At 43.9% G+C, this 27,540-nt stretch overlaps 1 protein-coding gene across 2 annotated transcripts in view; it reads right to left on the bottom strand.

Annotated features, from left to right (window-relative positions):
* LRRC74B (leucine rich repeat containing 74B) overlaps positions 1–27,216 on the bottom strand; it is a 155,434-nt gene extending 128,218 nt beyond the window's left edge. For both annotated transcript variants that reach the window (XM_069214434.1, XM_069214435.1), the window contains exons 1-2: positions 25,472–27,216; positions 14,782–14,977 (exon numbers count right to left, since the gene is read on the bottom strand). In XM_069214434.1, coding sequence (XP_069070535.1) covers positions 14,782–14,977; positions 25,472–25,639 — 364 coding nt within the window. In that variant the 5' untranslated portion in view covers positions 25,640–27,216. The remainder of the gene's footprint in view (positions 1–14,781; positions 14,978–25,471) is intronic.
* Positions 27,217–27,540: the final 324 nt, after the last annotated feature.

Here is a 27,540-nt window from a genome sequence, read left to right as displayed (position 1 = left end):
GGCAAAAGAAGGATCTTAAACACACCTGAGTTTATGTGTTCTTCCCCTTAAAAGTGGTAAAGAGTGGGTAATTCAATTGGAATAATTTAAGCAAGACCACAATATTAAGGTGCACACAGTACACCATTGGTACAAAAGTCAGACGTCACATGTCAGGCAGGTGTAGCGGGCCCTCTCCTGCATTGCCCATCATTAGGTATACCCCGCCCTGGAGGAAAGGTGTGAATGGCTCCCATCAAAGAACAATGGCTCTTTGGTAGCAGTTAGCTTGCTAGCAGATCTCTGGCAGGAAGGAGGTTACTTTCAGGCATATCCATCCAAAAGTTATCTTGGAATGTGAGGGGAGGGCGGATGGGCTCCGTAGATGAAAGGTAGGGCATTTTAGAGTAATATGTTTAAAGAGAACATGGTTCTAGTATGAAGTCTGCTTTTGAAAGGCTTGGTAGGTTTTGGCCGTGGGCAACTGCTCACTTTTCCTGTTCCTTATCGTATGGTTGTTGCTGATTTCTGCAGCCTCTGCCAGTCAAGGGCATTTGAAGTCCAGGCTGACTTTCATGCCATTGTCTTTCGACAATCTCCTAGCAAGCCTGGCTCTTGTGACCCCAGGAGATGACCTGAGACAAGAATGCCCCTGACCTTCCAGCACGTAGAGAGGGCAGAAACATGTTGGTCCCTGATTTTTAGACTCCATGAGACATTAGAACTCAACTGAGTCCCAATCATAAAATTTAGCCTTACCTGCATGCAACTTTATTAAAGTACCTAACTAACCAGGATAGGTGACATGTATGGTAATTTTATTCTTACCTCATCTGGATCCCTGCTAAATATCCAGTAAGATTTATTTCAGCACTCCCTCTGCTCCCTTTAACAATGAGGTTGAGTCCGCCCAGGTAGTACTATCTTACCTGGGTGGGGCTAGGTGGTCAAATGATGAAGCATGACACTATTATGTGTGTGAGACGAGCTATTCCGTAAAAGGAACTTCCTCTTGCAGACACAGCCACTTCCATAGACACTTTCTACACACACCTCCCTATAGAACTAATCTACGCTGAATCAGTATTATTAGCTGAGGGTGCACTAATCCAGTTTCACCCTCGTTTCTGACCACCCCACACTTCCAGTGGTATATGGATGTGTAAATTCTTCTCGGGAGTATGTGTGGGGCGGTATTACTCCCACCACTCTCTTTTGTGTTCTAATAGCTAAGCACAGCGGTTAGCTGTGAGAGTTTTACTTATTCACATAGCTACTACTCTTTGCTAACCTCCAAGAGAAGCATCAGCTACATCTACCCTAATATGGCAGAAGGATTAGCCTACAGCGAGGAGGATCTCCAGGCTATCCTCTCAGCCCACTCACTATTAGGAGACTCTTCACTGACAGAGACAATAGCCCAATTTGGCGACTGGGACACACTCATAGAACTCAAAAGAACACAAATTAAAACAATACTTCACCTGGGCGTTTTAACGGAGTACCTATGCAATAACGCAGCTCCAAATTGGTTACTCGTAACCACTGAACCGCGTATTTTCCTTGAAGATAGGGAGTTCATAAAGGATTGGTCACTGATAGCCTGGAAGTGCACACGAGACTGGTTGATCCTGATTATTAAAACAACCTCCAGGTTATCAGAGACCTTGATGATACAGATTAAGGCAACTGAAAACAATTTGAAAACTGGTCTGACAACCACTGCATTTAAAAAGAAACTAGACGAGACAAAAAAAACAATCAATTAATTCAAAGACTACCTCACCCAACGCAAAATTGCTAAATTCCAGAAAGACTTAGAGAGGTTCTCATTAGAGAAGGTACACCCATACTCTAAGGAGGACTACGTGGCTAAGTCCCCTTTACTTTCTGATACGTCCTCCGGGGGATATTCAAGCTCCGACTCCGATAATGACCGCACACAGTTCTCACGCCCAAGACGTGGCCGAAGGGGTAACCCGAGGAATAATTGGCCTCTCCCCTATGCAGGCCCCCAAGCCCCCCCACAAAATATGCCACCCTGGGCTTGGCCATCTCCTTACGGGCCACCCATCCAATTGCAACCCCCAATGTATCCTGTACCACCAGCCACCTGGGCCTACCCTAATGTTCCTTTTTTGGGGAGAGGCCCTGGACGAGGAAGGGGAAGGAAAAAGGGAGTGAGCTGGAATCTAAGAGAGGTGCAACCAGACAACAAGACTCCCAGCATAAGCAAGACGTAACTAATAGATCTACTACCGTCATTAACTTGAGCTCTAAGATACTGACAGGCAATGAGCTCCAAGCATTAGAGAAGGGCCTGGGTTTCGTCCCCACACACAAGTTATATATTTTCAAGTTGAGAATTGAGTTGGCTGATTTATTCCGGAAGATAAGACTAAAAACCTTTTTCCTTCACCATCCCAAACCCAACACCGGGCAGGAAAGGAACACAGGTTTACGTCCAAAATCTAAATTCACCCCTTCGTGCCACCAAATGCCACCCGAAGTACTGGCCTTCGAGAAATCGGTAAGCAGGAAAATAGACAATCTGCAAGCAGACCAGAGTGAGGTTTTCCATAACATCAGTACGCAGGAAATAGTAGCCCTCAATGACTTGAGTAATGACCCCTTGATTATTGTAAAACCAGCCAACAAGGGAGGCGCCATAGTGAAAATGCCTATGGTCATGTATAAGGAAAAATGCTTATGCCTACTAGGAAACAACCATCCCTACAAGAAACTGTCTAAGGACCCTACAGTAGAAATAAAGGAAGAAAAAACCTTTCTAACGAGGAAGGGCCTAGATAATGGTTGGATAACAAAACATGAGGCAGCTTTTCTTAGCCAAACCAATCCCAAAACTCTCTACTTCTATATTTTGCCAAAGATTCACAAGAATAAGCATCCACCACTGGGGAGACCGATAGTGTCAGGGATCGGTTCCATCCTGGAACCCTTGTCACACTTCTGCGATTGGTTTCTCCAACCATATGTGAGAAGAATCCCAACCTACCTCAAAGACACTAAAGACGTCTTGGTACTATTAAGCAACCTAGAGTTTGACAAAGACCAGGAACAACTGATAACTCTCGATGTTGAGTCGCTTTACACCAACATTCCACAGGAAGCAACTCTAGAAGTTATCAGCAATTTGCTGAATAATAGTACCTGGGATTTTATTACTCCTCAAGAATTTGTCTTAGACCTCGCCCATCTGGCACTTACCAGAAACTTTTTTGAATTTGGCAAAAACTTCTACCTACAGATACAGGGCACCTCAATGGGAAGCACTTTTGCACCTAGTCTGGCCTGCTTATATATGGACCACTTTGAAAAAGAAATGGTTCTGACAGATGACAATCCATTTTTTGATAACATCAAGATATGGAAAAGATATATTGATGACATCTTCCTCATCTGGAAAGGCACGAAGGAGGAAGCCACTACTTTTGTCACATGGCTAAATGCCCTGAATCCCTTTTTAAGATTCACGTCCACCATGGGGGACCCAGCCATCTCGTTTCTCGACCTTCTCATAACTGAGAAAAACGGCCTCCTTAAAACCGAGGTATACTATAAGCCAACTGACAGGAATGACCTGTTGCAATTTCGCAGTTTTCACCCACGTTCCCTCAGAGAGAACCTACCAGTGGGGCAGTTCCTACGTCTGCGACGTAATTGTACAGAGCTAACAGATTATAAGAAACACGCCAAAAAGCTCACTGACAAACTACAAGCGAGAGGATACCCTGCATACCTCTTGAGGAGAACCGGAAAACGTGCTTGTTTCAGCAACAGAGAAACATTATTACAACCCACCATTAGAACCAACTAGGAAGATACTTTGATTTGTGTAACTACCTTTAACCCTGTGTCCAATACAATCAAAAAGATAATAAACGAGGACTGGAAAATTCTAACCTCAGGAGGACTACCCTTCCAACTGCCCCTGAATGCTTTTAAAAAGGCAAAGAGTATCTGGGACATGATTGTCCACACTTGACCACGGGGCAGTCCCATAAGAAACAGACAAGGAACCTTATGGGACCTACCACCCCCAAGAGGGCATTTCCCCTGCAGCAACTGCAGTGTTTGCCTGTTCACCAAAAAGACCATTGAGGTGGAATTGGGCCTACAAACACCCTGGGAGCTTAGGCAGATCACCAACTTCAACAGCAAGAACGTTATCTATATGATAACATGCCCATGCAGTCTCAGGTATATTGAGATGACAACCAGAAGAGTAGGCACACGAATCTGCGAGCACAGGAGCACTATTCGCTGCAAAAGAGATGCCACAAAATTGACTGAACACTATGTCACCAGTAACCATCATCCCAACGACATGGAATGGGTGGCCATAGATCAACTCAAACTCACAATAACGAATTTCAAACAGAAGTTACTGTTCTACGAACAGGGATGGATATGAAGGCTACATACCGACACAAATGGACTTAATGACAACATTCAATGGTCTACCCTGGGCTAACATCCCTACCCTGTGCCTGCCTGAGTATTTATTCTTGTATTTTTTCCTTGTATTTTTCTTCAATTATGCTATTATATCCTAACCCACAGTATAGACATCTTCTGTAGGGTTTTGAACATATCCTATGTGCCCTCCGTTCTTACCACTACCATTTCTGTTCTGGACCTCCACACTTTCTTCTTGTTTCCCCCCCGCTCTTTCGCTTTCCTCCGGTTCTGCATCTCTTCCTTCTTGTTTCTTCCTTTTTTCCCCCTTTCTCTTTTTCCTTCTTCCTCCTTTTCCCTTCCCTTTTCATCCCCCTCCCCTACCTCACTCCCTTGATGCCAATAATACCCCTTTCTTTTTTTCTCCTTTCGCCCCTCCTTTCTCTTTTTTCCCCACCCTCTCTTTTTCTTTCCTTTCCCCTCCCTTTTTCTCCTCCTCTGTTTTCCCCTTTCTTCTCTCCTCTGTTTTCGCCCCTTTCTTCCATTTTTCCTTTTCTCCTCGCCCCAGAGGGCCACTTAACCCTTCTTCCCTCCCCCTTTTCTTTCCCCTACTTTCCCTTCATAGTCTCTTCCTTTTTTGCTCCCTTTTACCATGCTCCCCATGCCCCCCGCCCACCCGCTCCCACCCCTCCTCCCTTCTTTCATTCTTTTTCTCCAGAGGGCCACTTGGCTCTATTTAGAGCCTCTTCCACAGTCACCCCGTTTTATTTATTTATTTCCGGGGAGATGTCTTCCCCCTCCATGCACCAGGACTGCCTGGGCGGCTGTTCGCTGTATGCCGCACCTCAATGAGGCGCTCTTCTCCCAGGGAGACTACAGTTCCCGTCTTTCCTGGGAGTATTACGACACGCTGCGGCCGCCGCGATGTGTCATCTTTGCGCGCCCAACTGTAACTCCATACACAAGACACAAGTCGCAGCAGTGCTGCCGCACGCACGACCGTGCTTCTTACATGATTAATGGCAGCACCGCATACGTTCACCTGACGCTGGCCACCACCGGCGCAGTTTTTACGGCGCACTTTATTGATTGCAACCATTATTAAAGACCGGGCACCCTCTCATCCTGGCACCAGAGCGGCTGGGCACCGGCATGTAGGTACACCCACCGGTATTCCCTTTGGAGTGGTAAGTCATAATTTTAGCCTTGCTTGCAACTTGTCTTTTTTTTAAATATTTACTTCTTGGACGGAGGTCCACTCCTCTTTTCCACCCACCAGGTAATTCCAACCAAGGTTACTAGTCTGGCCATTAAGTAACTCTGCAGGGCACTCCCCTGTGCCCCCCCCCACCTTTTACATTCTGTATATTCAATATCGTCTTTGTTTTTGTCATTGCATAATCTCCCTATAGAGTGTGACTACAAGGGATACCTCCCCCGGCATTACCCAGACCAGAGGCTATTCACCTTTTTCCTTGGGGTAAGTCCCCATTGCATGTTAGTGTGTGTGTGTTTTTGTTTCTGCACTGCTTTTATCACCTTGTGTTCTGTGTTGTGTGCTGTGTTTTGTGACACTAATTCACCATATCTATTATAATTACCAGTTTATTTTCTCTACAGACCTACCCTAATATGAACAATCAGTTCAGGTAGGCCATTTACCTTTCCTCTTCCACTCAGCGAGCATGCTTAATATCATCTACCTTTACAGGGATCCTTGACCCTGACGAATGCCCCTGCCTTCCAGCACGTAGAGAGGGCAGAAACATGTTGGTCCCTGATTTTTAGACTCCATGACACATTAGAACTCAACTGAGTCCCAGTCATAATTTTAGCCTTTCCTGCATGCACCTTTACTAAACTACCTAACTAACTGGGATAGGTGACATGTATGGTAATTTTATTCTTACCTCATCTGGATCCCTGCTAAATATCCACTATGATTTATTTAAGCACTCCCTCTGTTGTTCCTTTAACAATGAGGTTGAGTCTGCCCAGGTAGTACTATCTTACCTGGGTGGGCCTAGGTGGTCAAATGATGAAGCATGACACTATTATGTGTGTGAGACCACCTAGTCCGTAAAAGGAACTCCCTCTTGCAGACACAGCCACTTCCATACACACTTTCTACACTCCTCCCTATAGAACTAATCTACGCTGAATCAGCATTATTAGCTAAGGGTGCCCTAATCCAGTTTCACCCTCGTTTCTGACCACCCCACACTTCCAGTGGTATACGGCTGAGACAAGATTCAGCCTTAGGTCGTTTTCCACTTTTGAGAAGATGAGTTACCTCTTAGTAATAGGCCAGCATTAGAGTGAGGAGAAAGAGGTTTATGCAGAAGGTCTCTTTATCTTGGAAAAACACCAGATTGGTTCCTTCTGGGATAGTTTTACCAGATAGAGAAAGGTGTAGAGCCTCCCATTAATCATTAAATGGGGACAATTTTTTAGGACATACCTAGTCTGGGGTCACACAACAAGAGACATGATTGGGCTGCCATCAGAGGAGCAGGGTTCATGACCACCTTGGCTGATGGGCCGCACATGGCATTTACAAAGCGTCACGTTCCAGACTAATCAAAGATGGCACAGTCAACTTCCGAGTCAATCAGGTGATTGACAATCAGTCCATGAATTAACAAGCTACCAGTTTAGACCTGGTAGCACATATAAAGGACAGGCGGCTAATGTTTTCCTTCATCTAGCAACCTTGTTTTGGTAGTTTTTTCTCCCAATTCATCCAGTTTGCACCTGTTCTTCATGCTCACTGTTTTTTTGTTTGTCTAGAGCAGGGGTCTCCAAACTTTTCAGTATGAGGGCCATATCATATATTTTACAAATATTTGCGGGCCGAAAAAAAATAGTTTTTATAAATTATTGAATAAAATTTAAATGAGTGTCTCAGCGTTTACTTGGATCTTTTTTATAATCAGCATGATATGATTCAGAACAAAATAGAAATGTAACAATTACAAAGAAAAAAATTCTGCGTTTAAACTGAGACTATACTTTATTATTATAAATATAACTATAATGTTATATAAATATATAATATAATGTAAATAAACATATAAATAAATAATAATATGACATATTTATTAGTACATAAATAATGTATGAATAATGTATAAATGTAATATATAATAATGTATAAATAATAGAAGTGATTTATAAATGATATATAAATAATACGTAACATTTACATAATGTAAATATTAATAGAGAAGATTCAAGAGGCCCTGCTGCCACCTACAGGCTCCCAAAGGAATTTCATATAATTGCTTCGCCTTCCACCACCGCCCCGATCCCCGATCCCCTATCCCCCGTGGCATCTGATGACGTCAGCGCGCAATTGCGCGCTGACCTCATCAGAGGCCTGCCCCTCCGCGTTGGAAGCTCAGCTTCCAGCACCGATCAGAGAAGAAATGCTCTTGCATTTCTCCTCCGATCATGTGGAGGGGCTGAGAAATGCATCAAATTGATGAAAAGGCTTTTCCTTTCCTTTGATGTCTTTCTCAGCATTTCTGCTGCCCGATCGCGATGCGATTAGGCAGCAGAAATGCCCACTAGACACCAGGGAATTTTTTTAAAATTATTTGTATGCATAAGGGGAGTGGTCCCTTGGGCAAGGGCTGCTCCTCAGGGGGGCAAATTATTTTTAGGCCATTTCTGCCCCGAGGGCAGATCAGCCTATTATAATTAGGCCGATTTGAAACTGCTAGACACCAGGGATATTTTCTTTTGTTTATTTTATTTTTTTATATGTGGGGAGTGACCCCTTAGGCAAGGGTCGCTCCCCGGGGGGCAAAATTACTCTTAGGCCGTTTCTGCCTCCCCTGGGGGCAGATCAGCCTATTTTTATTAGGCTAATCTGCCCCCAAGGGAGGCAGAAACCACTAGAAACAAGGGATTTAAAAAAATATATTATTGAATGAGGGAAGCTGCCCCTTGGGCAAGGGCTGTTCCACAGGGGGGCAAAATATTTTTAGGCCTTTTCTGCCCCCCTGGGGGCAGATCGGCCTATTATAATTGGGCCGATCTGCCCCCAGGGGAGGCAGAAACCCCTAGACACCAGGGATATATATTTTTTGTTTACTTTATTCTTTTATATATGGGGAGCAACCCCTTAGGCAAGGGTCGCTCCCCTGGGGGGCAAATTGTATTTAGGCCATTTCTGTCCCCCTCCGGGGCAGATCGGCCTATTTTTATTAGGCCAATCTGCTCCCAAGGGGGGGGGGGGGGGGCAGAAACCACTAGACACCAGGGATTTTTATTTTTTGCTTCAATTTCATGCAAGAGGAGCGACCCCTTAGGCAAGGGTCGCTCCCCTGGTGAGGGGGGGGGGCACATTTAGTTTAGGCCATTTCTGCTCCCCTTGAGGGCAGATCAGCCTATTTCTATTAGGCCAGTCTGCCCCCAGGGGGGCAGAAACCACTTAGGCACCAGAGATTGGTGTGTGTGTGTATGTGTCTGTTTTGTTTGGGGGGCAGCCCCTTGGGCAAGGGTTGCTCACCATGGGGGCACATTACTGTTGGCCATATTTTTGGAAGGCCCATCTGCCCCAGGGGGGGCAGATGCCCATCAGAGACCAGGGAAGATTTTTGTTTCAAAATATAGGGTGGGGTATGTCCACACCCCCACCCCAAATAAATGGGGCCAAAGTTGTTCTGCCCACCAGTGGGCAGATGGGGCAATTACCCTCCCATCCACACCCCGGGGGTGGGGGGGCAGAAAGTCACCTATATGCCATGGAATAAAAAAAATATATTGTGGTGGTGGCTACCAATCAGTATGGGCCTGGTTATGCCCCCACCCCAACTGAAGGGGGTAACAGTCTTTCATCTCTCCCCCCATACACTAAAACATCTTATCCCATGGCAAGCAACAAGACGTTTGATTATTTTTGGTTTTGGTTTTACATTTGGACCATAAGAGCTTGGCTAACTCTCAAAATCATCCCACTTGGAATGGTGAGGGCTGCACTTTTTGGACTTTTGGTACGCTGCCATGTAGAAAAATCCACAAGACCTAGACACATCTGAAAACTACACATTTAGGTGAGTCCAGGGTGGTGTGCTTCACATGCACCCAGCACCATTTTCTTACCTACAATGCCCTACAAACCTCCAACCTTGCTGGAAATCACAATTTTTTTCCATATTTTTGTGATAGGACCTTCCGGAATCTGCAGGAATGCACAAAATCCCTACCACCCAGCATTGTCTCATCTATATTGATAACAATTCTGCCCCACTTGTCAGCCTAAAAAATGTTTTTTTCAAGCAGCCCTTTTGGACCCGCTTTGGTTCAGCCTCAGTTTCGACATGTTTTTGGCTCTTCCCTGTCACAGGCACTTGGCCCACCTATACAAGTGAAGCATCATTTTTACGGGGAGACTGATGGGAACGTTGGGTGGTAGGAATTTTTTTCCCGGTGAGGTGATCCCACACAGAAATGTGGGAAAAATGTGATTTTTCAGCTACATTTGAGGTTTGCTGAGAATTCTGGGCAAGAAAACACTGTGGGATCCAAGCAAGTCACACCTCCTTGGACTTCCTCGGGTGTCTAGTTTTCAGAAATGTCTGGGTTTGGTAGGTTTCCCTGTATGGCTGCTGAGCCCAGGACCAAAAACACAGGTGCCCACCTCGCAAAAACAGGTAGTTTTGTATTTGATCATTTAGAGTTTTCAAAAATGCACAGGTTTGGTAGGTTTCCTTAGGTGCCAGCTGAGCTGGAGGCCAAAATCCACAGCTGGGCACTTTCCAAAAAACAGCTCTGTTTTCTTTGGGAAAATGTGATGTGTCCACGTTGTGTTTTGGGGCATTTCCTGTCGTGGGCGCTAGGCCTACCCACACAAGTGAGGTACTATTTTTATCGGGGAACTTGGTGGAGTGCTGGGTGGAAGGGAATTCGTGGCTCCTTTCAGATTTCAGAACTTTCTGTCGCCAAAGTTTGAGGAAAAAGTGTTTTTTTGGCCCAATTTTGCAGTTTGCAAAGGATTCTGGGTAACAGAACCCAGTGAGAGCCCCACAAGTCACCCTATCTTGGATTCCCCTAGGTATCTAGTTTTCACAAATGTACAGGTTTGGTAAGTTTCCTTAGGTGCCAGCTGAGCTGGAGGCCAAAATACACAGCTAGGCACTTTCCAAAAAAACAGCTCTGTTTTCTTTGGGAAAATGTAATTGCCCACGTTGTGTTTTGGAGCATTTCCTTTCATGGGTGCTAGGCCTACCCACACAAGTGAGGTGCCATTTTTATCGGGAGACTTGGGGAAACGCTGGGTGGCAGGAAATTTGTGGCTTCTCTCAGATTCCGGAAATTTCTGTCACCAAAATGTGAGGTTTGCAAAGGATTCTGGGTAACAGAACCTGGTGAGAGCCCCACAAGTCACCCCATCCTGAATTCCAGTAGGCTTCTAGTTTAAAAAAATGCACCGGTTTGGAAGGTTTCCCTAGGTGCCGGTTGAGCTAGAGGCCAAAATCTACAGTTAGGGACTTTGCAAAAAACACGTCAGATTTCAATGTAAAAATGTGATGTGTCCATGTTGTGTTTCCTGTCGCGAGCATTAGGCCTACCCACGCAAGTGAGGTACTGTTTTTATCGAGAGACATAGGGGAATATAGAATAGCCAAACAAGTGTTATTGCCTCATGTCTTTCTCTACATGTGTTCCTTCCAAATGTAAGACAGTGTGTAAAAAAGACGTCTATTTGAGAAATGCCCTGTAATTCACATGCTAGTATGGGCACCCTGGAATTCAGAGATGTGCAAATAACCACTGCTTCTCAACACCTTGTCTTGTGCCCATTTTGGAAATACAAAGGTTTTCTTGATACCTATCTTTCACTCTTTATATTTCAGCAAATGAATTGCTGTATACCCGGTACAGACTGAAAACCCATTGCAAGGTGCAGCTCATTTATTGGCTCTGGGTACCTAGGGTTCTTGATGAACCTACAAGCCCTATATATCCCCGCAACCAGAAGAGTCCAGCAGATGTAATGGTATATTGCTTTCAAAAATCTGACATCGCAGGAAAAGGTTACAGAGTAAAAGGTGGAGAAAAATGGCTGGTTTTTTTCACTTCAATTTCAATATTTTTTTTATTTCAGCTGTTATTTTCTGTAGGAAAACCTTGTAGGAGCAACACAAATTACCCCTTGCTGAATTCAGAATTATGTTTACTTTTTAGAAATGTTTAACTTTCTGGGATCCAGCCTTGGTTTCACACCCATTTCTGTCGCTAACTGGGAGGCGACTGAAAGCACAAAAAATAGTCAAAATGGGGGATGTCCCAGTAAAATGCCAAAATTGTGTTGAAAATTTGATTTTCTGATTCAAGCTGCCTGTTCCTGAAAGCTGGGAAGATGGTGATTTTAGCACTGCAAACCCTTTGTTGGTGCCATTTTCAGGGGGAAAAACGCAAGCCTTCTTCTGCAGCCCTTTTTCCCATTTAAAAAAAAAAAAGGAAATTTTCACTGTATTTTGGCTCATTTCTTGGTCTCCTTCAGGGGAACCCACAAACTCTGGGTACCTCTGGAATCTCTAGGATGTTGGAAAAAAGGACGCAAATTTGGCGTGGGTAGCTTATGTGGACAAAAAGTTATGAGGGCCTAAGCGCGAACTGCCCCAAATAGCCAAAAAGAGGCCTGGCACCAGAGGGGAAAAGTCCTGGCAGCGAAGTGGTTAATAGCTAAATAGATATCCTATTAATTCTAAAGTTGCCGTGGGCCCGATAAAATCTTGTAGAGGGCTGGATGTGGCTCGCATGCCGTAGTTTGGAGACCCTTGGTCTAGAGTGGTAAAGACTTTTAGCTAAAGTTAGTGTTATCATGCACCACATTTACCACACATACATCTGGGCGAATTGCATGCTGGTACCCCAGTCAATGTGCCCACTCTCCCCTTTTTTAAAATAAAAAAAATAAAACAATGGTGGGGGTATGTTTTGGACCCCAGCTCTGGGGATCACTTCCTCCCTGGTGCAATACACATTGGAAGGAGCTGCGCAGCCCCCCTCATGGAGCTACAGATGACCCTTGTGACCGCCACTCCCCAGGCCCAGCTCCTGTTATGTCCCAGGGTGCTCACCCACGGGACACAGCTGTTTGCTCTCACTTGGTGGGTAAAGTAAGCACTTTACTTTGTGCAAATGAAAGCTGTCAAGCAGCTCTCACTTGCACAAATATGTATGCAGGGAAACAGATGAAAACATTGCTCCTTCAAGCAGGGAGCTGTTATTTTACGCAGCTCCCTGCCTGTGGGAACAATGCCAGCTCCTGCAGGACACAGGGATCTGGCTAGGACCGCATGGGCCTTAAGGCTTACCCAGGGGTCCTGTCTCTCTCTCTCTCTCTCCATCTCTCTCTTTGCAGGGGCGGCTCCTTCGCTATGGTGGAGGAGTGTTGCCACCCTCCCTTGCCAGCAGCCTCAAAAGTTGAAAAATAAAATGATAATAAAACAGGTTTCTTATCGTCTTATTTTTCAAGTTCTGAGGGTAGGGCCGAATCTTGGGGAAGGTCCATCGTGATGATAGGGCTGGACAGGGAGTGGTGTGCACTGCTATTAGGGCTCATGTGGGTTTGGCTGGCTTTCACAGGATGGCCAAACTGACGTGCACTGAGGTGTCCCCAACCTGAGCTACGTTGCCAGTTTGGAGACAGCAGGCCGAGGCTCCCAGTCTCTCTGGGAGCTCAAAACCAGGGCGCTCAGGCCAATCCCGAAGCTGCTGTCATGCTGCTGGCAGCATGGGAGCAGCACCTGCATTGGCTGCAGGTAAGTTTGGGAGCTTGCGCTGCAGTGGAGTGGAGCAGAAGAGTGTCGATGTGGCAGGTAAGTTCATTCATGTTGTTTTTTTGTGTTTGTGTCGTCCACCCCCTCGCCCTGCCACTCTGCCCTGCCACCAGCTGCTATTGCATCTCATGATGGGATGGAAGAGAGAGATTGTCATTGCAATGGTTTCTCCACGCAATGACTTCAAAGAGTCAGACTAGAAGATGTTTAGAAAGAATGTCATAGTTACCTTTGGATGCAGAGCAGAAAAGAGTCACTTCTGACCTAATGGTCAAGGCCTTGTGCTGTCTCTCAGTAGGCTCAAGGTTCAAATCCTAATATCGCTTGGCAGTGTGTATGTTTATTTTCAAGTGTTTTCACTGTGAAACATTCCTAAGGATGGAATATTGAAGTCTGTTTTCCCCTCAAAATCTCTGGTTTGACGGTCATAGCTAAGTTTGGACACAGCATACTAAGAAGTCACCTCTGGCCTAGTGGTTAAGGTCTCAGACATGCACAGTAAAGGTAAAGGTTCTAGTCTAGGTGAGTCATTGGACATTTCCCACTTTAGTTTCTTTTCAACTATAAATATTTAAGTTACATACTGAAAGGCGATTGCACTCTTTTTAATTGAAAAATATATTTTCCTTTTTAATTTGCCCAGAAATAGATCATTCTAAGTATATTATTCATCAAAGCCTAAATCGCTCTCTCTCTCAATCTCTCAATCTCTCAATTTCTCTCTCTCTCTCTCTCTCTCTCTCTCTCTCTCTCTCTCTCTTTCTCTATCAGGGTTGGATGATTAGGGGGGGTTGGCCGCAAGGACTGCCTGCTGGCGTGTTGGTGGCTGGATTAACATATAGTAATGATAATTACTATACGTCAAAAAAACTATAAAAATTAACTGAAAAAAACAAAGGTTACAGGGATGTTATAGCTAGAATTTTTTTTTTTTTTTTAAAACATAGAACTTCACTTAAAAAACCAAAGGTTACAGGGACGTTATAGTTAGGGTCACCTTTTAAATGTACAAAACCATAGAAATTACCTGTTAGAGTTATCTCAAGTAACTATAACTCGCGCCCTCTCCGTGCACTGTTAATTACCCCACAAATTACGGCACTCACATCTTTGATAACATCTTTGAGAATATCAATGTTATATTTGCAGTAAAATTTTTGATGAAAAAACTGTGCATGGCAGGGCGCGAGTTACAGTTTTTTCTTCAATGATTTGACTTCTAATGTTTGATTGATATTTTTATTGATGTTATAAACGTTGTCAAGAGTGCTGTAATATCAGGCATAATTACCAGTGCATTGCGAGGGTGCAAGGTTTATTTTTAATTTTTCATGAATCTGCGGTTAAATGTTTTTTTGCCCTGGTGGGCATTATTATTATTATTATTAATAGTTGTAGTAGTAGTAGTAGTAGTAATAATAATAATAATACACATAATAAAAATAATATGAATAATAATAAAACAATGTTAAACTAAACCAAAGAGAGCTACATATTTATGCAAATAAAAAGTCAAATAAGTTTTAGGTTCAGTTTTGATATATTTTCAGTATTTCTAATTGCAAGCTTTCTACGAATGACTACTTACCTTCTATTTCAACATCTGTGTCCCACCCTTCCTCGCTTTCTTGCACAAGCTCTGACTCCTCAGAGGGGCTCCGTCGTGTAGTCTGCCGTTGCTGCTCTTCTTCTGTTTCCTCCACTGCATCATGAGCCCTAGAGGCCTTACTGGTCGTGGAACCTGCACTGAGTGTAGAGCGTGTGCCAGCAGACCTAGATACCGTCTTAGTAAAGAAAATTAGAGATAAATTAACCCAGCAGAGAGAGGTAATGAGTAAATCTACTGCACACAGTGAGGACATGGACTCTCTTCTCACATCAGGGCAATTAACGGGCTACAATGATTAGATATGGAATAAATTAAGAGTAGGCAATGGCTACCCCCTGCACAATGGCTAAATTAATCACATCTACAGAAATAGATATCCCCACAAATGTTCACTCAAGGTAGAGAAAAAAAGGCCAGTAAGAAAGCATCTAAAAAAATGAAATACAACTCAAATTTATTTGCCTGTCTTCCTGCTGCAGTGTTTACCAAGTGAGCAGTTTTCCTGCTCGGCAGAACCCCGTTTCATAGCTGAGATAAACAAAGTTCCTCCACGATAGCTAAGAATCCCCAAAATACCTTAAGGTAGTTCCTAACAAAGAACATTTCCTCTTTTTTCCCTTTCTGCAAAGTATGAAAACCATTGTTTGCTGCATGCAGTTGTGTCCCTTTTATTATGTTTTTATTGTATAGTTAATATTTGCATTTTCTTCTGATTGAAGCTTGCTATAGCAGCTTCATTTTAACCTTTGGTCTTGGAACAGCGTAAATTTTGCCCCACCCCTGATGTCACTATTTTGAGTCATAAGTACATGTAACTTGATATACAATGTGTGTTCTAACATCATTATTGTAAAGTGTTGCACTTGAATTCAGTAATGAAGTGCATTCACTTCCGACTAAAGCTTGCTATAGCAGCTTCTTTTTAACCTTTGGTCCTGGAACAGTGTAAATTTTGCTCCACCCCTGAAGACACTATTTTGACTCATTTGTACACATAACTTGATATATAATGTGTGTTCTACATGTATTGATGTAAAGAGTTGCACTTGAATTTAGTAATGAATTGCATTCACTGTAGTGTTAGAAAGAATTATGTACACGATGTGCCTTAACCTTAGTAAATGATATGTAATTATTGAAATATGTGACACACCATCCTCATACTAATGAAGTGTATTAGTGTTAAGAAACAAGAAGAATCTCTGGAGGTGTGTGTACCAATGTTTGTAGTTAATGTTGAAAATGTAGTCCTTGGTTATATTGACATTTATACATTCATAAGTATTATATTTATATTGCGTATAACATGAAGTTTATTTGAAATTATGTATTATGTGCACAGTATAACGTGAAATTAAAATGTGCATTAGTGAATAATATTCTTAAATTGTGTTGACCAGGCCTGTATTTCTTTTAACATGAGAACCGATTTCCATTTTTGTTAATGTGTTATTTCATTGCAGAGACATTCACATGAATTCTTAGTCTGTAAAATAGATGTGCTATTGTTTTGGTAACAGAGTCCGAAAAAGGGACCATGATGGAGGAACATGGAGAAACTGAGAGTGAGATGACTATCCCTATTCATGCATGTTGTCAACAATGTCCAGAAGACCGAGGACAGCAGCGTTCCCAGGACAGCTTTGGGATACTATTTGAATGTTGCAAGTATACAAAGTGAGATGGAGGAATACAGTGGAAACTGTGATGGCTTGATTGAGGGTGTTACCTAACAGAATTATGTGCTGTTAACTAGTGTTCTCATAGATTTGATTTTAGAACAATTTTCCCTGGACTTTGAGAGGTACAAACTTCTGACTACCTCTTTTGTCCCTGTACTTTGTTGAGTGGGGCTTAGGCTTACATTTGACTTTCTCTAAGAAGACTCTTGAGCAAGCTTCTGAAATGCTGACACCTTCTTATTTTAATTTTCTCTATGTCTTTTCGAAGGAGAATTTTATTTTTGTCTAGCTTTGACTTTTTTAGATTTTTCCTTTATCACTCAATAGATTAATCTAGCTAGATGCCCTTAGATTGTACCCATGCCTAAGAGGGAAGACTGAAGAATTTCCTCTGAACACCAAATCCTATTGCTGATATTTTGTATCGTTGTAACTGAATTCTTGGTTTGTCTTATTTTAGTTTGCCTTAATTTCTTCAGGAGATTTGGCTACCCTATCATTATCTTGTATATCTTTAGTATGTTCTTGAGGTTTGTTTACATTCCCCTGAGTGTTAATTTGTAATAAAATATTTTACTTTATTTACGATTTGGCTCTTCATTGTGTGACTGAATTGTTTACACTGTAAACTAGTGACTTGTCATGAGTTAACTCTCTAACGTAATTCCTTCCAAGAAGAAAGATTTGTTGCTTAAAGTAGAAGAGCGAAATGCTCCATCAATCATTACGCTTTGCTGAGGAAGCGCTGTCTGTGCTGATGGCAACATGCATGCTGGGGTGCTCAGCATTTTTAATTTGTAATACGCTAAGCACGTATGGGGATATTGTCTTTGGGCACTGCAACACACTCTCGATAGTTACCAAATATGTCATCTTATATTTATTTGTCAACAGCATGGACCACTTTATCATCTTTCCAAACACTGCCTGGTTTCAATATGACAGCTCCCACAAGATTTTGAGAGCTGCATGATTTTCTATCCTAGTGACTAGGCAAGCAGGCTGCTTTGCTTGATTTCTTGGCAACTTAAGCCCACTTACAAGGTCCAGGACTGCGGTGAGACCACTTGGCAGGGTAGACTCACAAATGGCAGAGTCGAGCTGCAGGTGCAAAGTTGTTGGAATTCTGTTGTGTTCTGAGGCTTCCTGAGGCATCAGATCAGGAGGGCACCCAACTTACCCTATGAGTCACTCTAGGATCTGGGTTCAAGTGATGCAGGTGCAGTCCTTCTCACCCAGGCAAGAGGGCAGCAGGTCAGCACAGCAGGGCACATTCAGGGCAGCAGTCCAGCAGAGTGGCAGTCCTTGTGACAGTACAGCAGTCCTACTTCCTGGCAGAGTATCCACAGGTCCAGAAGTGTACTGAAGTGGTGGTGTATGAGGTCCAGTATTTATACAAAGTTGTGCCTTTGAAATGGGAAAAAGCTTCTAGAAGTTTCTCTTTGAAGTACCCAGGCATCCTGCCTTCCCTGTCCTGGCTCAAGACTAACTACAGAAAGTATGCAACCCTTTGTCTGGAAGCAGGATACAGCCTATACTTCACCATAAGTTAGGATTTTAAATTGTGATTTCAGAGACAGCAAACATGAACTGGTTGTATCTTCCCATTTCAAAAACTACACTTATAAAGTGTAATAAGGCGACTCCAAATTTATCCTATAGGAGAGATGGGCCTGAAATGAGCAAAAAAAAACAATTTAAAGAGTTTTTCTTTACCACGACATGAAAAACTTAAAAGTGCATTACCTACTTTTAAATACATTGCACCCTGCCATCTGGGAGGTCCTGGGCCTGCCCTAGGGGTGACATATGTATTAAAATGGATGGTTTAGGCCTAGTAAAACATTTATTTTGTACGGGTCGAAATGGCATTTTAAACTGCACACACGGGCTCTGCAATGGTAGGTCTGAATCATGTTTAAAAGGGAAGGGGTAGCATCTTGACGCATTCCCAGGTTTACTAGCTTTAGTAAATCTGGGAATGCACCAACCAAAATCCATGGGAACACCCATGCTTCACCCATGGAATGCCTCCCTGATGCAGTGTAACACAATGCAGAGCAAGGGGCTGCATTGCGTTACACTTTCTTTACCAAGCCATGCAAGACTTGCGTGACTTAGTAAATACTTTAACATTTTGTATCATGGCTATGGCAAAAAAGTGGTTTAACTACGTTGCTAAATGTTAGTACATTGTGGCCTAGAAATGGTAGATTTGGGGTTTCCTTGGCAGTAGAAAATGGTCCATCTACCCAGTTGCCATTTTTGGGTATTACATTGGGTTCAGTGTCACTGGTGTCCAGGCTCCCATATGATTAGTAGGAGGTACTAAATAGTACAGAGGGAGAAGTGTGAGCTGCGGTTGATGCAGAAAGTGCAATTGGCACTTGAACATTGTGTGTCGGGTCATGGCATCAGAGCAGGCTTTTTGCAGGAGCACTGTGTCTGTGATGGGGAGAGCCAGGAAGCCTCAGTACATAATATAGATGAGCCGCAGATTATAGGAGAACCTGAAGATCTGGAAAAGCTCAGCTTCATAATTTGCGAGTGATGTTTGTGTTGGGCAACACAGTGGTAGTGCAAGTGGTGAACAGAATGATTGCACTGGATGTATGAGACTTGAAGATCCTGAGAGAGTTGGCGCTGTTGTGTTTGGAAAATAATATTCTGTTTCAGGCAAAGCAAATAGCTGGGTTGACTGAATAATTCTCTCATTCACAGTGGGCAATGTTCCATAGTTTGGCTCCGGGAGGGGCGGAGGTGGGGCTCCACATACCAGACAACTTGTGGAACATCAGATGGTGAAGGCGCCTTTATTGGTGAAATATTCTGTAATGGATTCTACGAGAAGGATGTACCTGCAGAGTTGGAAAGAGTCCTTGGGTTCCAGAGCCACCAGGTGACGACGGAATGACAAGGGCGGCTTTGTGGGGAGGGAGGAAGATATGGTGGAAGTTATGCAGTGTAAAACAGAGAGGTGTTAGTTCTCTGTAACAGTTGGAGGGAAATTGGCAGGAATTGCCTTCTATGGGACGATGAATTGGAGATATGACCTATGGAGCTTGACAGGAAGCTCCTGGATGGCTTGTTGAGGGTGCATAGCAGGATGCCCAGGCTCAGGAGACTGATCTCTATTGGAGTCTTCAATTTAGGCAAGAGTTGCCTGTGATTCCACCTTGGAGGTGCAATTATTCAGAACAGTTTGTGTTAATGTTTTGCAGGGCATTTACAGTAGCAGAACTGGTTGAGGGAAGAGGTGGCTCTGGAAACGAGATGGAAAACATCAGGTTGGGATCAGGTGTTATGGATGTATGGCTGGGGAAGTCCAAGAGCCACCAGAAGGGGAGAAGAACAATGGTGGACTTGAGGCAATCAGGGGAGGTGGAAGTATGCCTGTGGGTTCAGCTGCCAGGGTTCTTGGAGAAGAGGGGGTGTAATGCAGGAAGGGTTTTTCAACATGAGGACATTCAGCATTAAGAGCAGGAGTGTTTTTGAAGTCCCCTGGAAATGTCTAAGGGCAGCGGTCTTCCCTACGATGGAGTATGGCACTCATTCCTTTTGTGCAGGTGCAGCCTTGGAAGTATTCTAGTAGGGGATGAAGAAGACAGGCTGAAGGGCCTGGCTGGGTGGAAGAGAAGCTATGTGTGGTGTTATGTTTGGTATGGCCTGGACTAATAGATATTTACTTATTTTGGCAGGCATGGCTTGCTCGAGTTTCCCTGCTGGAACATATGGATTTCGGGGCACTCCTTGGTGTAGAGGGTCGGAACACAGGCCGAACAATATTTTGGAGGTAAGTGGCAGGGGGTGGATAGGGAAAGTGATAATGTGCACTGGTTTGGCCTAGGGCATGCACTGGGGCAATTAGTGCCAGCCTTGTGGGAGTATGAGGTAAAAGAGGGCAAGAGCTATATGGTGGTGATTTGTCTGGGGGAGAATGATTTGGTGCAGACCGCAGGGCTGGAACTGATAAAGTCCATGAAGTGGGACTTGGAGATACTGAAGGTCAGCTGGGGGAAAACAGAGGTGTTCTGGACAAGGTTGCTGCCCAGGAGGGTGTGGAGGGGGGCAAAAAGGCCAGTTGCGATAAACAAGGCCAGGAACGAGTCAAACAGGGAGATAACTGATTCCTGCAGATTGAAGGGGTTCGGGAAATATCATACAAGAACATAGTGTTCGATTCTCTGTGCTTGTTCCACCGTGATGGGGTACATCTGTCCAAGCCGGAGAACAATTTATATCTGGAAGAGCTGACAAGGGCACTGGAGGAGAGGATTCAGGAGTGCAAAAGGATGGGAGGGTCTGAAATGACACCTCCGGGGAGTGACTTTCTGGTGGCAGGGAAGGCAAAACTCTAGGACTGATTAGGCGAAAAACAAGTGTGAAAGGGGAAGTAAAGAACAATGGAGACAAGATTTGGGGTAAGGTGGGCCTAGTCCAAGGGAGGGCAGGCTTGGCAATAATGTTGTGGATTCCGGAGTGAGAATCACAAGGACTTGTGGCATGATTCAAGATTGTGTGCAGTTTCAGAAGTGTGATGTTGGGGTCAGAGTTAAATAGGGAGGCGGAATGAGTTAGAATTTTCTGCTAGTTCAGTCGGCAGGGTAGTCTGTGTGGCCCAGTTGAAGGACTAGAAACTATTTTTGCTTTAATAAAACAGCCTTATGCATTCGAAGCAAGAGTAGTAGTGTGATCATTTCCAGTATTTCCGTACGTGTTTTTTTTTCTTATTAAAAGTTAACCCCCATGTAATGACGAAGAACTGTGCAGACGGGACTTACTGTGTGTCTAATTGCACAGAATTCCTAATTATGTGGCTTTAACACTTCCGTTTACCACCTGCTTTGTGTAGGTGGCAAACGGGAGAAGGGACCTCCTGAGAGGGGTGGGGTTTGAAGGGGGTGGTTAGAAAGTACGGGAGAGAGGTGAACATTAGTTCTGTCGGGGGCGCAAGAAATCCTCTTACATTGCTGTTTAAAAAAGTGGGGTGGAGCGGAGGACGACGCTTGGCTGCAGTTGGCTCAAAAACTCTTCATGGGACTTTACACGCCGGAATTACCAGCTAGTAAAATCCGGTCCACTGCTCCTGCTCCTGGGAATACTGGATACGTGTGCTACCCCGTAGACTCCTCCTGACTATTCATCACACCCTCATACCTCTGCCCTAACGGTGTGGTCCTAGAATATCACAGTCAAATTATCATCTGACATAAATATTGTGTCCTTGATATTATTTATTAAAATATTGCCCTATTGGATTAAATCAAAAACAAATGCGATAGTATTTTTGTAAACTATGTTTAGGCTACAAATTGTATATCATATTGTATTTGTAAGTATTTCATTCTAATATACAACCATACTGAGAGTACACAGACCCATTAAGATCTTTGCTCTTGTTGATACTCACACTGACTCTTGCTCTGCTACGGAAGTTATCCTGACTTCATCTAATCTCTGCTTCTAAAGTAGCTCCACTCCACATAATAATTAATAATAATTATGCACATTCAGATCTTTACTCCAGAAAAGTACCCAGACTCACAGACCCATGAGAGCTCCTCTCCAGGAAATAACCAGACAACATATTTAGCATTAGAGGGAGAACGCCTTGGACATCAAATAGTATCACGAAAGTGAGAGATGGTCACACTTCCCACTGGGCTAATCCACAGCTGTGGCAGATGTACAACATCCACTAACTTCACCCTTTCTGGACCACCTCAGTATGTCCAGCATAATTATGCTCTTTGCGAAGCATAGTACACTATCAGTTAATGCGTCTTTTGAACTATGCTCAGCTCCTCTATGATATAATTTTGAGGTACTCCACCCTAAAACTGCCATTTTGGAGACGTCCACAATTTTCTCCCAGTATGCTATTTTCAGATGAGTTTGCAGATTTCCACACTTGGCAATTTTCATGGAATCCACACCATGCCCTTAACTTTGCAAACTGTTTAGCCCATTCCCTGAATGTACCTAGTATAATTCCCCTAGGGAAGTTTGTGTACAATACAATGTATTGTTTATGGAAACATTTGAGGAGCATTTATATCTTTTGGGGTTTGAGTCACTATGAATGACTATACTGGGCCACAGATGCACAGTGGTTGTGGGTGTTGGGGATTAGCACTCACCCTTCGAATTTGAGGTATTATAGTCATATTGACCTGCTCCATAGAGGTCGCCAAATCTGGTTCAATGAGAGATCACTGGGCGAGTTAAGGGCCTTACTCTGACAGATGAATACTGTTGCTTCTCGACAGTACAAAGACTGAATGATCTCATGTTCTCTGGAGTACTCCTTGGCATGTCCTTGGATGTAAGGTCCATATAGGATCCTTAACCAATCCCTTCCACAGTGCATTACACATTGGCTTTACCATATTGCTGGTACAGTATTATCACAGTGCATCCTATGACCATAGTCATCGTATTAAGCAGAGACTCCAGAACACTAGTGCAATCAGGAAGTGAGATTGTGGTACCAACTAACCATTTATTTTATTATAGAACACAGCACATCATAAACACCAGCTGGGATGTATTCTTGCTTGGCAGCCAAGACACCATCTGTTGTTATTATATAAAGCTAATAAATGGTAAAACACAACCACTTTTTAAGTGCCTTATGCCAGCAGGCTGAGTTATTGATGTCCCATTAAACATTTAGTTGACATCACAAACCTTATCCCCTGCATTGTACTAATTTCAAACACCACCAGCTGTTGAGGGCATGTTCAAATGTGTCTCCCTCAAATCATTAGACCACAAGCTGAACATTGATGAGTCAATGATACATTGCAGATGTTTCAATGGACAATTTGAACAGTCACAGGGGAAACATCCCATATAATACATTACCAATCTACAGAGACTAAGATATTTCTTGGCTTATGCTACAAGCCGCGTTTGTACCTAAAGTATATTTTATTTGAGACCTTATCAACTTTTAAGTTTAAACACAAAATGATATTTTAATTATACACTTAAAGTGTGACATTTAGCCATCCTTATTGATCCTTAAAGAGTTTTAAAACAAAATATTAACCAGTGCGTTTTTATTTAGCTTTACCATGTGTCAACAAAACCACTTGCTGCTATAGTTTTAAAAAGTAAGAGGTCCATCAGCCTTCTATGACATGTTTTGTTGATGTGTGTCTTTTTTTATGTAATCTTAAAAAGTGTGTTGTTGCTTACACGAGTACGGTACATGTGAATTTTAACACAGCTAACAACCTTGACAAGACACACGTTAGTATCTTGTTCTATATCACTGTCCAATTATTTGCAGAACATTCTTTCATAATCAAAAAAGGTGCTGTTCTAAATGCAGAAGATGTACATTTTAAAGAAGCTGCATTTCTAAACCCTGTCGTTCCTCTACATATCTACTGATGAAGCGCAACCCTCATTCCTCAGAAGTGAAGGCAAACATCTTCTGCAATAACACTGCTATGCTTTTGTATCTGCATAAACCACCAGTATAGACAACATAGTTAGAAGTGCAGGTTTAGAATATAGGCCTATAATACAATTCAACGTCATTTTTAGTCCCTACTTAGCATTTAAGATCAAAACTGGCTCTGTATATAGGTGTATCATTATCTAGAGCATTTAACAAAACTAGGTCCATGGGGGAGGAGCAGGCAGTTGGCACCACAAATCAATAGACTGCCCAAGATCTACCACCCAGCAGCACCTTCTTGAGCCTATGCCTTTTAAATTCAAGACCTTGCTGTGGCATGAGGTTTCCTGCTTTCCTTCACTGACGAGCCCAATATGGCTGAAACCCAGAGGTGTTCTGAGGAGAGGCAGCCTATCTGCTAGGCCCGGCTGTCCCTTTCCGGGAGACTCGTGACTGATCTGCGCATAGCTAGTCCATGTCAGTCATCCTAAAATTAAGCCAAAAAACAATGGAATGAAACACACCTGGGTAATAACCACCACTTGCCCTTAACTTTTTTGTGTTGTAGTTCCAGTACTTTGTGCCGGAACCACATGCAGTTGACATGTCATCAATCTGTACAAACACAGTGTAATAACGATGGTGCCACACTTTACATGTTTCGTGATAATTATTCTCTAAGTTGCAGAGATAGAAGTTCAACACTCAGATGCACACAATTAGATCTTCAGTTTCTAATGGAAACTAAAACAGGCTTATGGGACTAAAAACAATATCAACTATTGTTTTGTACATCACAAGGCAACGTATCCAGTGAAGCTAAAACGTAATCAGAGGAATAGCCATGAATGGTGTAGCAGGTGTAGTGGCGCCAGGGCCCACAGGCATTAGGGGCACACTAAACCGTCAATACTGCTGCATTTCACAACTCAAACAGAAATCACCGGGACCATTTTTCTTGCACTAGGGCCCCTACATACAGTAAATTACTTTTATAGCCTGGTACCTGTTTTTAAATTTGTAGTTACATGCACTAGTTTTCTCCATTTTCTTTTAACCCCCATTATTGAACTAACAACGGATGACGACAAGGTTTCCTTTATCAGATAACTGCACTCAGATTTTAGGGAAAAAAAGCTCACACGTAACAAATCTACAAATACGATTCCTGAGAGGCAGCTACCATGCTCTCAGGGGCTCTAGAATGAGATTTTAACAGTATCGGCCATGCGAGGAGCTCTGAACACAGCCTCGACTGACTCTAAAGGGAACCTTAAACCAATGACATGACGTGAGTCCTGAATCCACTCCTCTCTGGTCTCATATTGAGCAATGAATACAGGTCCCACTCGCCAAAATGGATGCTTGAAATAACTTGGATGGCACTACAGTGAGCCCTCGATAGCTCTTTGCTGACCCTAAAGTTGAGCACAGAACCCAATCCTGGTGGTCCCTTTAAGGAATCCATAACAACAATTAGCCACCCATAAGTAGGAACACTTCCATGGCTGGCCCAAAAACGAAAAGCCCTGACATTAGAATTAGGCATGGTCTCCTAGTGTAAGAAGGCACCCACCTTGCTGCTGTGCACACTGCCACGGCTAAAGCTGGCCAAGGGCCTGCTGGGAGGTCTACTTTCGATACCACCTAGGCGGGTGTGAGCTTCCTCCTCTTCACCCTGCTCAGCATCCCCAGCCTCCTGCACGGAGGGCAGCATGGCGGGTATCTTCCTGCTCAGCACCATAGTTCACTGTGAGGGGCCTTTACGTCTAATTCAGGGTCTCCTGCTCAGGTCCTTCTGCTTAGTGTCGGCTCCTCGGCATCTACTGATTGATGTCTTCTGCTCAGGGTCCACTGTATAGTATCCGCTTATCAGTGACACTTGCATAGTATTAGCTGCTCAGCATTGACCACTTTTTGTCTGCTGCTCATGGTCCACTACTGAGTACTTGCTTCTCAGCATCTGCTCAGTCCTCTCCGTCCCGGGTCCCTTGTCCAGTATCTGCAACTCAGTCTCTGCTGCTAAAGATTTTAATGGATCCTGAGATTTGACCTCATTCCAGGCGTTTAACCTCTTCTATTTGGGGTACTACTGTTTAACTGACATTCAGAAGCATTGCAAGTGACATCAATGTGCAGGGTGCAGTGAAAGTTTTTGCTTAAATTAGACCTTGACTCAGAATCTGCTGCTCACTGGATGATGCTTAATACCCACTGAACGAGGTTCGCTGCCCAGAGTTGACGATCAGAGTCTTCTCTTCAGTTTCCGCTGCTCAACCACTCTTACTCAAGGTCTCGTGCTCAGAGTCCGGTTCTTGTGGCCAGTGTTAGTAACCAAGTCGTTTACAGGGTCCACTGCTCGGCGGTTGCTTCTCAGAGTCCACTGTTTTCCACTGTGGTCTGCAGCTGAGTGTGTGCGCTGTCCGTGTATTTGCTGCTACGCAGCTGTTTATGGCCACTATTCTGTATTTTACCAACACTTGAGTCAACCGCTCAGTTTCTGCTGCTCGTCATTTGCTGATAACTCTCCAGTGCTCAATATCTGCACATAGCTTGCTGCTTTGTATTTGCTGCTCAGTTGCTGCTATGCAGTCAGCATCTGCTGTACTACTCGTGATGTGCTTTCCTGCTGCTTAGTGTTTGCTGCTTGCTCACCATTCACTGGTCGGTGACTGCTGTTCAAAGTTGCTACTTCGTATCAGCTGCTCAGGGTCCTTATTTGGTATCTGCTGCTCAGGGCAGCTACTTAGTATCTGTTGCTCAGTATCTGCGACTCATTGTGGCTGCTTGGTATATCCTGCTAAGTATCTTCTGCTCAGAGTTATTGGTTAGTATCCACTGCTTAGTACTAGCAGTTCAGGGTCGCTGCTTAGTGTCTGCTGCTCAGTACCTGCTCTTCAGCATCTTCTGTTCAGAGTCGCTGTATAGTATCTACTGCTGCCCAGACTCCTCGGCTCAGGGCTACTCAGTGGCCGGTGATGACAGTTCGCCGCTTAGCATCCGCTGACAAGATTGCCAGCACAGTTTTTACTGCTCAATGACTTCTCCTCAGAGGCATGAGTAGGATAATAGACTTCGTAAATTAGCGACTGAAAAATACCTCAGACGTCCAAAGTAGGGGTAAATATTATGAGCTGTGTTCTGAGTAATAAAAATAATCTCCCCTAATAACAAGTTTTGAATATGGTCGTTGGACAAAGCGACGTTGCCGTAAACACGAAGCGTGAATAAAATAAAAGTGCAGGGGCTGTGGCTCTAAAGTAGCTCTCAAGCCGATAGGGAGTCAGTGCACGGCCAGATTTGCAGCAGTGCTGGGCAGCCCCGTCCCCCTCCCCCGCCCTTTTAGGTATGGTTTGTGAGTGACAGCTGGCAGGCCCAAGCACAGGAGCCACATAGGCCTGGCGTCCAATAGGGTAGAGAGGGCTGGAGGCTCGCGTCACACGCTCGTGGTAACAACGCTTGCTTTAGTTGCTGTTCGTGGTTGCTTTGGTTCTTGGGCTGGTTGTTGTACGGTTGCCATGGCACAGAACTCCGAAAAAGACAGAGGAGTCCTGGCAGAAGCGTTTAAAAGTACAGGAGCCCCACGCCATGGCCTACCCGAGCATTCACCCGCTCGTCTCGAGACGTATTATGCGTGCCTTGAAG

Source organism: Pleurodeles waltl, chromosome 11 (genome assembly GCF_031143425.1).
Source record: "Pleurodeles waltl isolate 20211129_DDA chromosome 11, aPleWal1.hap1.20221129, whole genome shotgun sequence".
Lineage (NCBI taxonomy): Eukaryota > Metazoa > Chordata > Amphibia > Caudata > Salamandridae > Pleurodeles > Pleurodeles waltl.
This window is presented reverse-complemented; position numbering and strand designations above follow the sequence as displayed.